Source organism: Theobroma umbraticum, unplaced genomic scaffold, assembly GCF_002168275.2.
Source record: "Theobroma umbraticum cultivar Fairchild unplaced genomic scaffold, ASM216827v3 scaffold_67.0, whole genome shotgun sequence".
NCBI classification, from domain to species: domain Eukaryota; kingdom Viridiplantae; phylum Streptophyta; class Magnoliopsida; order Malvales; family Malvaceae; genus Theobroma; species Theobroma umbraticum.
The window spans coordinates 3,263,679-3,275,653 of record NW_018397262.1 but is presented as its reverse complement, the minus strand read 5'-3'; the positions used below and the strand labels follow the sequence as shown (position 1 = coordinate 3,275,653).

The 11,975-nt window shown below is 34.8% G+C and overlaps 1 protein-coding gene and 1 pseudogene across 1 annotated transcript; both read left to right on the top strand.

The window, feature by feature from the left end:
• The first annotated feature begins 675 nt into the window (after positions 1-675).
• On the top strand, positions 676-10,078 carry UBP25 (ubiquitin-specific protease 25). Its single transcript, XM_021432242.2, is given in 11 exon segments — positions 676-991; positions 993-1,060; positions 1,063-1,209; positions 1,212-1,346; positions 1,349-1,586; positions 2,228-2,303; positions 2,424-2,516; positions 5,188-5,274; positions 5,367-6,343; positions 6,971-7,099; positions 9,424-10,078. Coding segments are annotated over 11 exon segments (2,136 nt in total). The 5' UTR covers positions 676-929; the 3' UTR covers positions 9,548-10,078.
• A 953-nt stretch (positions 10,079-11,031) lies between these two features.
• Positions 11,032-11,918, top strand: LOC110419838 (putative glutathione S-transferase; annotated as a pseudogene).
• The last annotated feature ends 57 nt before the right edge of the window (positions 11,919-11,975 follow it).

The window sequence follows — 11,975 nt, the reverse complement described above, 5'->3', positions numbered from 1 at the left end:
AGGATGTAAATTGAAAAAATAATTATTTTTTAATTTAAACTTTTAACATATTCTTTAATAATATAATTTTTTAAATAAAATATTTTTATATTAATTTATTAATTAAAAATATTTATCATGTTAAAATTAAAAGAGAATTTGATTTTTTTAATATTTTTTTGTTTAAAATCTAAAGAATAGAGCTCATAAAATATAATTTTTCATGTTTCAACTCAAAAAAATAATAAAAAATAAATTTTTTAATAATTAATTAAAATTAAATTTATAAAAAAAATATACCGATTATATGTATAATATATTTCGTATTATAAAATACATATAACGTATTATATGATACGTTTTCAATACTTAATTAAATATGATACGATTATAAATACATATTATTTTTTATTTATATTGTGACATATTATACGATACATATAATGTATCGTACGATAATGATAACTGTAATTTAATTTTATATATTTAAATTTGAATATAAATTAAATTAGATTAAAATTATATATTAATTTATTTAAATTAAATTTCATAATATTATGTTTACCTTATATTTATTCTTTTAACTGAAATATAATTTACAATAAAATTTAGTTTTTACCACAAGCCCATTCAAATTTCTTCAGAAAAACAAAACAAAGGGCCCTGCCCTTAAAAAAAAGAAAAAGAAAAAAGGAGCCCAACATCGTAGACCAAGACTTGTCAGAGTTGAGACGATCAAATAATTCAGGAAAAACATTTTAAAAAAATTATAAAAAATGAAGCAACGAACCCTTGCGAGATTTTTCTCACTCTGAAAGGCTGTCGCAAAGGGGAAAAGGAAAATTTTGTTTTGAGGGCAAATTTTCCTCAAAAATTAGAAAGGAGATGCGATTGCGGCGGTGCGTGTGGCCGTCCGATGAGAGATCGGCGAAGGAGGACCACCATTGTTGATGGGATTTGTCGAGTTGCAAATGACTTGGCAGCCGAGTCTACTCAGTGACAACGAAAGGAAAGCCCTCCTTAGGCTTAAGAAACCTCGGCAACTCTTGTTACCTCAACAGCGTTCTCCAGTGCCTCACCTATACCCACCGCTCGCCAATTTCTGCCTCCGCTCCCAACACTCATCCTTCTGCGACGCCTCCGCCTCCAAGAAACCCCGCGACTGCCCCTTCTGTATCCTCGAAGCCTGGATTACGCGCTCCTTAACCCTCGATCTCACCCTTGACGCGCCTCCAAGATCCAAAGCTGCATTAAAATATTCGCCGAGAACTTCCGGTGCGGCCGCCAAGAAGACGCGCACGAATTCTTGCGGTACGTAATCGATGCTTGCCATAACACTTGTCTGCGCCTAAAGAAGTTACGGCGAAAGGGAAGGATGAAGGAGGAGGAGGAGAAGCGATGAATGGCAATACCGTAGTTAAGGAGATCTTTGGGGGTGCTTTGCAAAGTCAGGTGAAGTGTTTGGGGTGTGGTGGGGAGTCAAATAAAGTTGATGAGATTATGGATATTAGCCTTGATGTTTTGAACAGTGCTTCACTTAAAGAAGCCATGCATAAGTTTTTTCAGCCTGAGATTTTGGATGGAAATAATAAGTACAAGTGTGACAAGTAAGTTCACATTTCAACTTAATTAAATTATAATTTGTTAATGTATCGTGTTGTTTGGTTTTGTGACTTGCTTTTGCTTTCAAGATTGAATAAAACAAAGAATATTTTTGAAGAATATTTAGAATAGTCATTTTTTTCAATTATAATTGTAGTTCCTATTTTTTGTTTTCCCCTAACTCCTCCCCCCCCCCCCCCCCCCCCCCCAAAAAAAAAAAAAAAAAAAGCAAGAAGCAAGTAGCAAAAGGATTATCAACGGAGCCTGATTTTGTTTAGTTACTGGGGTTTGATGTTGCTTTCTTACATGCTTTTACTTTTAGAAGAGGAATGCAAAGGAAGAATTTAAAAAATAGTAATGTAGTTTTCTAGGGAACAAATATATGGTTTTAGCGTTTTTTCTATGACATAATTATGTTAGAGTTGGTGTTATATGTTAGTCATTGGTTCACTTTTAATCTAATATGTTTTTGTATTTTATTATTGTTTCCCTTTTATATCAACTTTTTAGGAAGAGAAAAACAAATAGCATAAAGCAAGAAACAAAAAGTAACAACCAACTTGAGTCTGATTAAACACTTTGGTTTTTGTTTTGTTTTGTTTTTTTTTTTTGGGTGTTTTTGAATGAGAAACTTACGGTTGTTTAGTTGTAAGAAATTGGTGGCAGCGAGGAAGCAATTGTCTATACGTCAAGCACCAAATATCCTTGTTATTCAATTGAAGGTAGGTTACGGGTATTTCTTTAAATTGTTAACCTTGGTTTCCATTGCCATATTCTAGTTGCTTAGTTAGTTGTTTTATTGGTTTTGGGGTAAAGGAGTGATTGTTGGATCATTGTGGCAGAGATTTGAGGGAATACTTGGTGGGAAGATTGATAGGCTCATTTCATTTGAAGAAGTTCTGGTTCTTTCAAGCTTCATGTGCAAAGCAAGCCAGGTGTGTTAAGTTGCTAACTCAACATATACATTTGTTTGTTGGTATGAGTTATATTTTTAGCATTTATGAATTCTAGAAATGTAGTTTAACTTGGTGAATGGTAATGATATTATAGGAGTTACAAGTTAACTAATAATATCACTGCATATGATGATATAAATGAATTCCTAAGAAATAATGTAAATAGCTGGGACAATGAGGTCTAATCTTCCAATACATAAATTTGTGCCATTTTCTTTATTTAAATAGTTTTAATATCATGATGGGGTTGTGTAAAAGTAATTCTTGTTACACTACAGCTCTATAACTCCATGATTTTTTTTCCCTTTGAACGATTTGCGGTGGAATTAGCAGTAAAGTTGAAAACTCCAACTGTCATTGCTAACTTTTAATGGACTAAACTATTATCAAGCTCTTGCTGTTCTTCTTACCAGTTTTGGTCATCTAGGGACTAGATGTCAACTCTGCTTCTTGATAGGATCACTTTTGATATAAAAAAAAAAGGTGGATTATAGAGTTCAGTTTAATTGGGATGGCCTATAATACAATGTGAAGGGAGAGAGTCTTTAAAATCCTTTTGGATCAAGGAGGCATTTCTCTGCTTGCCTCAGGAAGCTTGGGTTTAGAGAAGTGCAACAAATACCATTTTAATGTTTGCTAATTACAATTGCACTGTTAGTAGAATCCACCAATGGCTAGAAAGAATGGTGAAGGATTCTCTCTAGTTAAGAAGAAACTTTAATGAGTGTTGTGCCATTAGCCTATAATGAGAATATACCATTTATTTTGTGTCAAAAGATTCTTAAATATAGTATTAGAGACTAATGCTCTCTTTCAATAAATAGTAAGGCTTGTAAAGAGTGCCTAAGTGGGGCACAATGTGTAAAGGGGGTGTACTAGATAAGACCCTAAAGAAATAGAAAAAGAGGAGGTTGAAGAAATAATAAAACGAACTGGCACTGAAAAATCATACTTTAATGAGTTTCAAAAATGATCTAGAGAAACTAAAGCTCACATTGAGGAAAACTAGGAAAATGAATGATAATTGATGTAAGATTTTATCTCCATGGTCCAAATAGAAGTGCAAACATCAAAGCCAGCATAGTGGCTCCATTCTCCGATCGGCAATGCATAGGCCTTTACCTCAAAAGCCTTGCTAACTCGAGTAATTCTATCACTGTTTTATGCATCTCTCATTTAACACTGACATGTGCCAAAAGAACAAAAGTACTGTGCTTTTTCTAGTAATTGAGCACTGATTTATTTAGTTAGTGAACAATGTAGTAAGAGGTGATCAGCCTTTACTCTTGACCAAAAGCAGCATCTAATAAGATTTTCTGTTTATATAAGCTGGTTTCGAAAGTAACAATATGAGATAATGCTGCTGGCAAAACGGGAAGAATAGTTTGCTAGGAAACACTGCTTTCCAAATGCTCCTCAATGGAGATTTTGTGCAGTATCATTGCCAAAAACTTTCTAAAAGATTTGTTTGTATTATGTTTTTTGCAATATTGCTGTTTAGCTTCCTATAATAATAAATGTTTTTCCACTGCAAGTTGTTTTGTACAATATACCTGAACAGTTGTCTAATGATTCAAACTTTTATTCTTAGAATTAAAAGCATCAGATGTACGTAGAACTTTGGACATGGCACTTTGTTGTTTGCTGTTGTCGTCTTTATTCATACCATAGCATTTTAACTCTCTTGGCCATTCTAGCTTGCTTTGTCAACTTCTACCCTAACCTATGCAATCAAAAGCAAAGAAGGCATATACTTGTTTGTGCAATTAAAAGTAAAACAGACATATACCTGTTTTTTGCCCATGCATTACTCTGTCATTGCATCACCCTTTGTTGTCGTCTTTCTACTTTCACTAAGATAGAAGCTGTAAATATTTGCACGCATGTTTAGATGACTAGTGATAGTTATGGTGACAATGGAGGGAAAGTGAGGATGGGATGATATGGAATTCAAAGTTGTGGAGGATGGGGGTGGGTTTCTGCTGACTGAAAGAAGATAACCAATTAGAAAGCTTAGATGAGCATAATGGTAAAGGAAGATGGAGCAGCAGACTAGCACAAGCTGAATAATCTTATCAAGCTGAATCAAGTTACTGGCTTGCTGCCGTGAGAGTGCTGTAGATGTGATATTAGCGCTAATATCTTATGAGCTTCATATTTGCTTATGTAGACTAGCTATGTGACCTAATGATTGGGAAATATTATAGCATCTTAATGTGCTTGCTAGCAGTATTTATAGTTTGGCATTTCTAGGATCATCATGAGTGCTTGAATGTCTCAAATATCTGTTTATACTTGGTGAATGGAAAAAATAGCCTTGGACTTTGTTACAGACAACAGGTATGTTTTAGTGGTTAGTGCTTCTTCTAATCAATATTCTATATGCTTCACTCATGTCATTGGTTGGTTAGCAATGTCGTCTAAGTTTATCGCCCTTATGTTAGATGAAGCAAAGTGAATGCTAGTGATTGATTGACAAGGAGGCATGATTTGTTTGAGTTATTTCTGCATGTTTCTACCCAGTAGAATGTGATACAGTCAGAACATTTTCTTTGTTATCTTGTACCAAGTAATGCCTTCTACTTGTTCTATGCAATATATCCCTGTATTCTGATTTTTTTTAAAAATTTTCTTGTTATTTTTAATGCAGGATGCACAACCAGAGTATAACCTATTTGGTACTATTGTGCACTCAGGATACTCACCAGAATCTGGGCACTATTATGCATATATCAAGGTGCTTATGCTATCCTGTTTTTTCCACTTTATATGTATGCTGTAATGCAGCGATATTGAATAGTTGCTGACATTAGTTCACTGTTTGTAAAGGATGCAATGGGCAGGTGGTATTGCTGCAATGATGCGTTTGTCTCACTTTCAACCCTGCAGGAGGTTTTGTCAGAGAAGGTTTATATTCTGTTCTTTTCTCGTGCTAACCAAAGGCCAGGGTCTTTCATTACCACGTTTTCTTCCAATGGAGTTAAACCACGGGATTCTTATGGAACTGAGGCATCCAAAATCGTAAAAGCTATTCCTTTGAAACCAGTCCAAGCAAAACTTTGCGTTGAACAGTCTTCACGGAAGGATAAGGTTGTAAAGCTGTCTTCAAGCCCCCGTGTGAAATTCAATATTTCTGAAAAACCTGGTTCCAAAAAGCTTCCTGTTACAAATAATGGAAAAGTTGACTCTTATAAGACTCAGAACATAACTATGAATGGAGTTTTAAAGGATTCAATTCATATGGAGAAGAATGAGAACGATATGTTTTCATTGATGAACAGAAACAGTATAGAAAAGAGCAGAAAAGTTAATGCTGTTGGTAGTGAAAAAAGCCAACCCCTGGCATTGGCAAATGGAAATCCTATAAGACCAGATCCTTTTGTAGCTAATGGTACTAGGAGCACGGCAGTCAGAGGGCAGGTTGATACTGCTCTTGTTGATGCCTGTGATAACTCAGGGCGGAGGAAAAATTCAGAAATCTCTTGTGATATTTCAGGGCCAAAGAGAAAATCAGAAGATTCTTGTGATACTGCAGGGCCAAAGCGAAAATCAGAAGATTCTTGTGTTATCTCAGCGCCAAAGAGAAAATCAGAACCCTCTTGTGATATTTCAGGACCAAATAGAAAATCGGAAGACTCTTGCGATAACTCAGGTCCAATGACAAAACCAACAGACTCCAGTGTTAACTCAGGGCCAAAGAGAAAATCAAAAGACTCCTCAGATTTCTCCCGGCCAATGGGAAATTCCTGCATTTTGCTGTCCCAAGATGCTCAATCTCGTGCAGAAGTAGAAAATATGAAAGAAATGTATGCTACATTCTATCCCTATTTCTTTAGAGATGCCTTTTGTGGTATAATATATGCTGATTACTCTCTAGGTGATTCATGTTAGTTGATTGTAATTATGAGGTTGCCTTTCTTTTAATATCATTGTTTTTCATATTTATTCATGGCTGAAATCTCTCTAAATTGTGAGATTAATTAGTTAAAACTAGGGTATGGCTTCGCTGATTTATGAGTTATGGATTTAATCACACCTTATTTTTTACAATCTGTATTACAAGTCGCTTGGCAAGTAGGTGTCCTCTGTTCCCCCTTCCCTGCTGTCGTTAACTTGCATAGATGAGCATGTCACTTTTGTGAACTAGTTTCTCAATTAGTTGGATTATCATCAAATGCTTGTTAGTCTGATTATATGCTTTATTGATACATATATCAAAATAGTTATCTTTGCTTGTTTATGTTGTACCGCATCTGACAAATCTAAGTTTTAGAAAATCGATTCCCCCACTCGCTCAATACTTTCTAGTTACATGGGATTTCTTTACCATTATGCTATTCATGGTTGTGTTTAACGTGTCAAGAGTTGCTTTTTTATTCATTTAACGACCCTATTATTGTGGCATGTTTTCAATTTGATGCAATATTTACCAGGTTGGAAAAAGAAGCTTCTTCAGTTTTGCGATCGTGTGGCTGGTATGATACTGTTTACAGTTTCATGTATTCGAGGAAGAAGTTGTGCGCACTGGAGATTGGAAGCACCCCGAGTGGCAATGATTTAGAGTAAGCCTTTCTTAAACTGTTATGTAACATGTCTATGTATGCATAATTTAATTCTATGTTCACTTCAAATATGCATGATTTTCTTTAGGAATTTAGGCACTTTGATGTAGCTTGCATTTGATTCTCTATAGATTTCTATCAAAATTGCTCTAAATTGTTGGTAGGTTTGACAAACTTCGCTGCAGAAACATACTTATGGAGAAAGGCAAGGGGTTTTTCAGTTTAACAACCTAGGGCTGATTTGGCTTTGGATTTAGGTTCCCAAATCCTGGTTAGGACCACAAATACAACGCTGATTGGATTCAGAGTTTTCTGCCCATATTACCTTTTCAGTCAACAAGTGCTTTCAGCCGCTGTTTTTGAAACCCCAATATATCCAATTCAAGCAAAATGCCTAATTAGACCTTTTTCGATTAACAATTACATTGAGTTTAAAGGGTTTTTTTTCACCTATATTTATTAGCTATTGGTTGGGACTAAAACTAAATAGATTGTTAATATGTGCATTCCCTTTTTTACTTTTAATATTTAGTTCGGGTGAGTTCCAGTTTTGCAAGAATGATGTGTGATAGAATGGGAGAGGGCTTGAGAAGTAAAAACTCTTTAAGGAGGAGTCCTCAATTCTTAAGGAGCTCAGGTGTAGTGGCTGGAAAGGGAATCGGATAATTGGAAACACAATGCAAGATGAGCATGGCAGGGAGGTGAATTGTTCGAATCATGCAATTGGTGATGTGGGATAGAAGTAGTTGTCTTATGTGAGCGTTTAGTTTTGGTTTCAAGATAATTAAATGCAGAGTGAGGGTGGGGAAAGCGGGAGAAAGTAGAGATCAAGAAAACAACAGAAGGAAAGGGAGGAAGCCATAAGAGACTTAGAAAGAAAGAAAAGAATAGGGAGGAGGAGATGCCCAAAAAATAACCTCTCAGAGTATCTATGGGTACAAGCCATAATTCCCTGATACACACATATACAGGCCCAGACACTTAGAAAGAGAGAGAGAAGTCTTGCTGTGTGGAACTAGCTATGCTCGGACCTCATATTTATAGGCTTTTATGCTTTTGGGGTTGATACTGGGTCGTTTCAACCAACTGGCATGTCATTGGCATCCTTTTTCCAGTGAGCTTTAATATTTAACTTGTCTGCAAAAGGGATGCAAGCATTCTTCAGAATGTGTTTGTTTAGGGTGATTGGACAATTTCAGATGTAATGTTGGCTTTGACAAAGGATGCTATGTGTGTACATTTGCATTCATTCCCTTTAATTGAGGAGTTCCATTTGTGTGTCCCTTATAATCAGGGGCGGAGCTAAAGCATTTTTAAAGGGGAGGTCACACAGAAAGAGACACTTATCAGTTAAAGAGAATTTTATATATAATTTAATTTTTTATCATTTAAAAGATTAGATAAAATTGATAAGACATTGAACATACAAAAAAATGCATATTAATAGTAATGATGTTGTCATATATATATATATATATAATCGAGTGAAATTATAGAAGAAGTCTTTCTTACTCTTTATGTGCAAGAGTGAAAGAGAAAACAATTTTTTAAACTCAAATGTATTGTTTTTTATTTTATTGTTCTACATGAAATATGTAGTTTTTTGAGAAAGCTCTCCTTATTTTTTATTTGCTTCTTGAATTGCAAATTAACATATTGGGCTATTAAGTTGAATTGTTGAGATATAATATGTTGTGATAGGCTATTAAGCTAGACTGTTAAGATATAATATGTTAGGATAAACTTAGATTTATATTAAAATTTAGTGGTTTAGGTTAGTAGACTCGTTTTTATTTTTTAAAATTTGATAGGCTTAGCATATTGGGTTAGAATTTATATGATAACTAGTAATATACTGACTTACGGATGGAGGAATATATTTAGCAAATAAAATATTTTGAAATTTTTAGAAGATCATAACCCCATGATACGATCATTTTATTATTTTTTTATTTGTATTGATTATTTAATAAAAATTATTTTAAGAAAGTCATCAAAAATATATAATATATAAAAAATTTTAAAAATTTCCCATAACTGTGGGACGCTCCGCCCCTGCTTATATTTACAGTAAGTTTGTGTTATTTTTCCTTTGAGTACCCTCCTAAGGGCATTTGCATTTATTTTGTTAAATCATTAAAAGAAAGGCCTTTTATTTCCTTTGCTATATGCAGTATCGAAAACTAATTTATTTTTTTAATTTCATATTCTACTTTGCTGGCCGACAATTCCCCTCCTCTTATTACTGTATTAGTGTTATTACATTTTAAAAATGGGAAATTTTGATTCATGTCTTCACTACTGCTACTACTACTTGTATGCAGGAAGAAGTTGATTGCAGATGCAAAGCCAACTTTTATTCCACAAATACCGGAGTCACTGAAGGAGGAGTTTATCAAACGTCTCCAATCTTTTAGCCAAACAAAACGAGAAACTATGGGTCCTTGAGAAACTTGGCCGGTATTGAAGCAAATAACTTTTCAATCTTCCTCAAGATTCAGTTATTCTAGGTTCCTGGTAAATCATAGATGAGACGTCATGGCTAATAAGGTCCATTCTTGGCAATGCTTTTTGTGGTCTTGTTGCTGGGAATATCGTGGTGTATAATCTGTAATACTAATTGGTGTTTTAGTGAATGTTACCGTCTCATTAGGCAACTTCCGGCAATGGTGGGAGATTGCAACATGGTGATGGTAAATGCCCTATTGACTGATTTTGAGATGAAAGGGCTGAGTTGATATATATTTATATATATAGCATTAAGTTTTGACCTTGGAGGCCTTGAAGTTGGTTTTTTTGGCAGAGAAGCGAGGAATCTTATTCATTTTGTACGATATCTATTTTGGAAAAAAAAAACAATATTCTTGATTTTATGGAAGCATTACAATTTAGCCATCAAAATGTGGTGGGATGATAGTTAATTCCCTGTGTATGTATTTCTATGAAATGAGTTAAATACCCCGTGTAGTATGGTTGTAAGCATTATGGAGTCTTCCATTTTCTTATCAGTCTCCACTTTAGATGCTATGGTTTTGTTATTGCGTTTGCCTATTTATTTGGAACAAGAGGGAAACTGACCTTTGCACTCTCTGATTTTCATAAGATTGAATTCATCAATTTCGGAACATAAACTGTTGATTGGAGTGGACGTTGACTCTATTAATGGTCGGATTAATGTAATACATGTGAATTAACGTGTAATTAATGCACGTTTTGAGAGTTATATGCATTTTATTTGGTCATCAATTGCACATTTTGAAGGACATTTGGACCCTAAAAAGTACATTACGATGAAGGGTAAATTATATTATCTTTTAAGAATTTCACTTCAACAACTCATCTTGGATGCATTATTAGTCATTCCATCCTAGAATTTCATTAACGAATTTTGGTTAGAACTCAATAATTAAGGGATAGATTAGCATTCAATTATATGGATTAAGACTTAAGACCAAAACAAATTGAGGTGGTTTGGTCAATGTTTATAGTCACGTTTATATTATATTTTTTGGTCTATCAGTGATGGAAATAATTATCTTCCATTTTTAAACCTTCTTATTTAATTTTAAAATTTCTAGATAATTTTTAGGTAATGCCAAAACAATTACATAATAGAATTAATCCCACTGTCCCTCTGTTCATTCATCTTTCTGTCAGATGATAAGCAATGCTTACATGTTGACAAACTGCTAAGTTTTCGGCAACAAAACCGGATTCCTCAAACTTTGTTCACAATATTGATTAGTTATCAAGACAGTGAATGTAGGAATCAGAACTTGTCGGCTGCCTCCATCCGAGACCTTGACGAGCAATGGCTTCCATGAGAATAGCTATAAATAGGACGCAGTTCCCTTTGCCTTGACACTGCACCAAAAAGAAACTCTACAAATACCATCACAAAGAAAGAAGCAGCTTAATTAGGTTGCTTAGCAATGGCAGACCTGCAAGTTGTTCTCCTGAATTTTCAGCCTAGCCCTTATGCCACAAGAGTGAGGATAGCTCTGGCAGAGAAGGGAGTGGAATATGAGACAAAGGAAGAGGATGTGTTCAACAGTAAGAGCCAACTGCTTCTCAAGATGAACCCCATTCATAAGTAAGTCCCAGTTTTGATTCACAAGGAAAGACCCGTATGTGAATCACTCATCATAGTTGAATACATTGATGAGGTTTGGAATCACGATTCCCCATTGCTGCCTCCTGATCATTACCAGAGAGCTCATGCCAGGTTTTGGGCTAATTATATCGACCAAAAGGTAAACTATACATCTTTTCGTTATTAAGTAAACTATACAAACAGATCCTACGATTTCAGATGAGTTATAAATTCATCTCTTGAGAAAAATGACATTTAATTATCTTGGGGTTAAATTTGTTAAATTATCGTTTAAAAATACTGGGCTTTTTTTTTTTTTTTTAAGTCTCACTAGCATTATTTTTGGATGATTTTATGAGTAAGAAGGGATTGTGTACGCAGATTTTCCCAATTGGAAGCAAGTTATGGACATCAGCAAGTGACGAAGGCAAGAAGGCAGAAAAGGAACTGGTAGAAAACTTGAAAACATTGGAAGAAGAGTTTGGAGAGAAGCCATATTTCCGAGGTGAAACCTTTAGCTTTGTAGACTTAGCTCTGATTGCATTCTCCAGCTTTTTCCATTCATTTGAGGCCTTTGGAAACTTCAGCATGGAAGCCGAGTGCCCTAGGCTTGTGGCATGGGCAAGCAGGTGCATGGAAAGGGAGACTGTCTCTAAGTCTTTGTTTGACAAATTCTAGGCCCATGAAGCAGTTCTAGGGCTCAAAAAGAAGTTGGGTTTTGATTGAGAGACATTGATTTCATGAAGCTATAGTTAAAATAATAATAAGGGTTATGCCATGCGT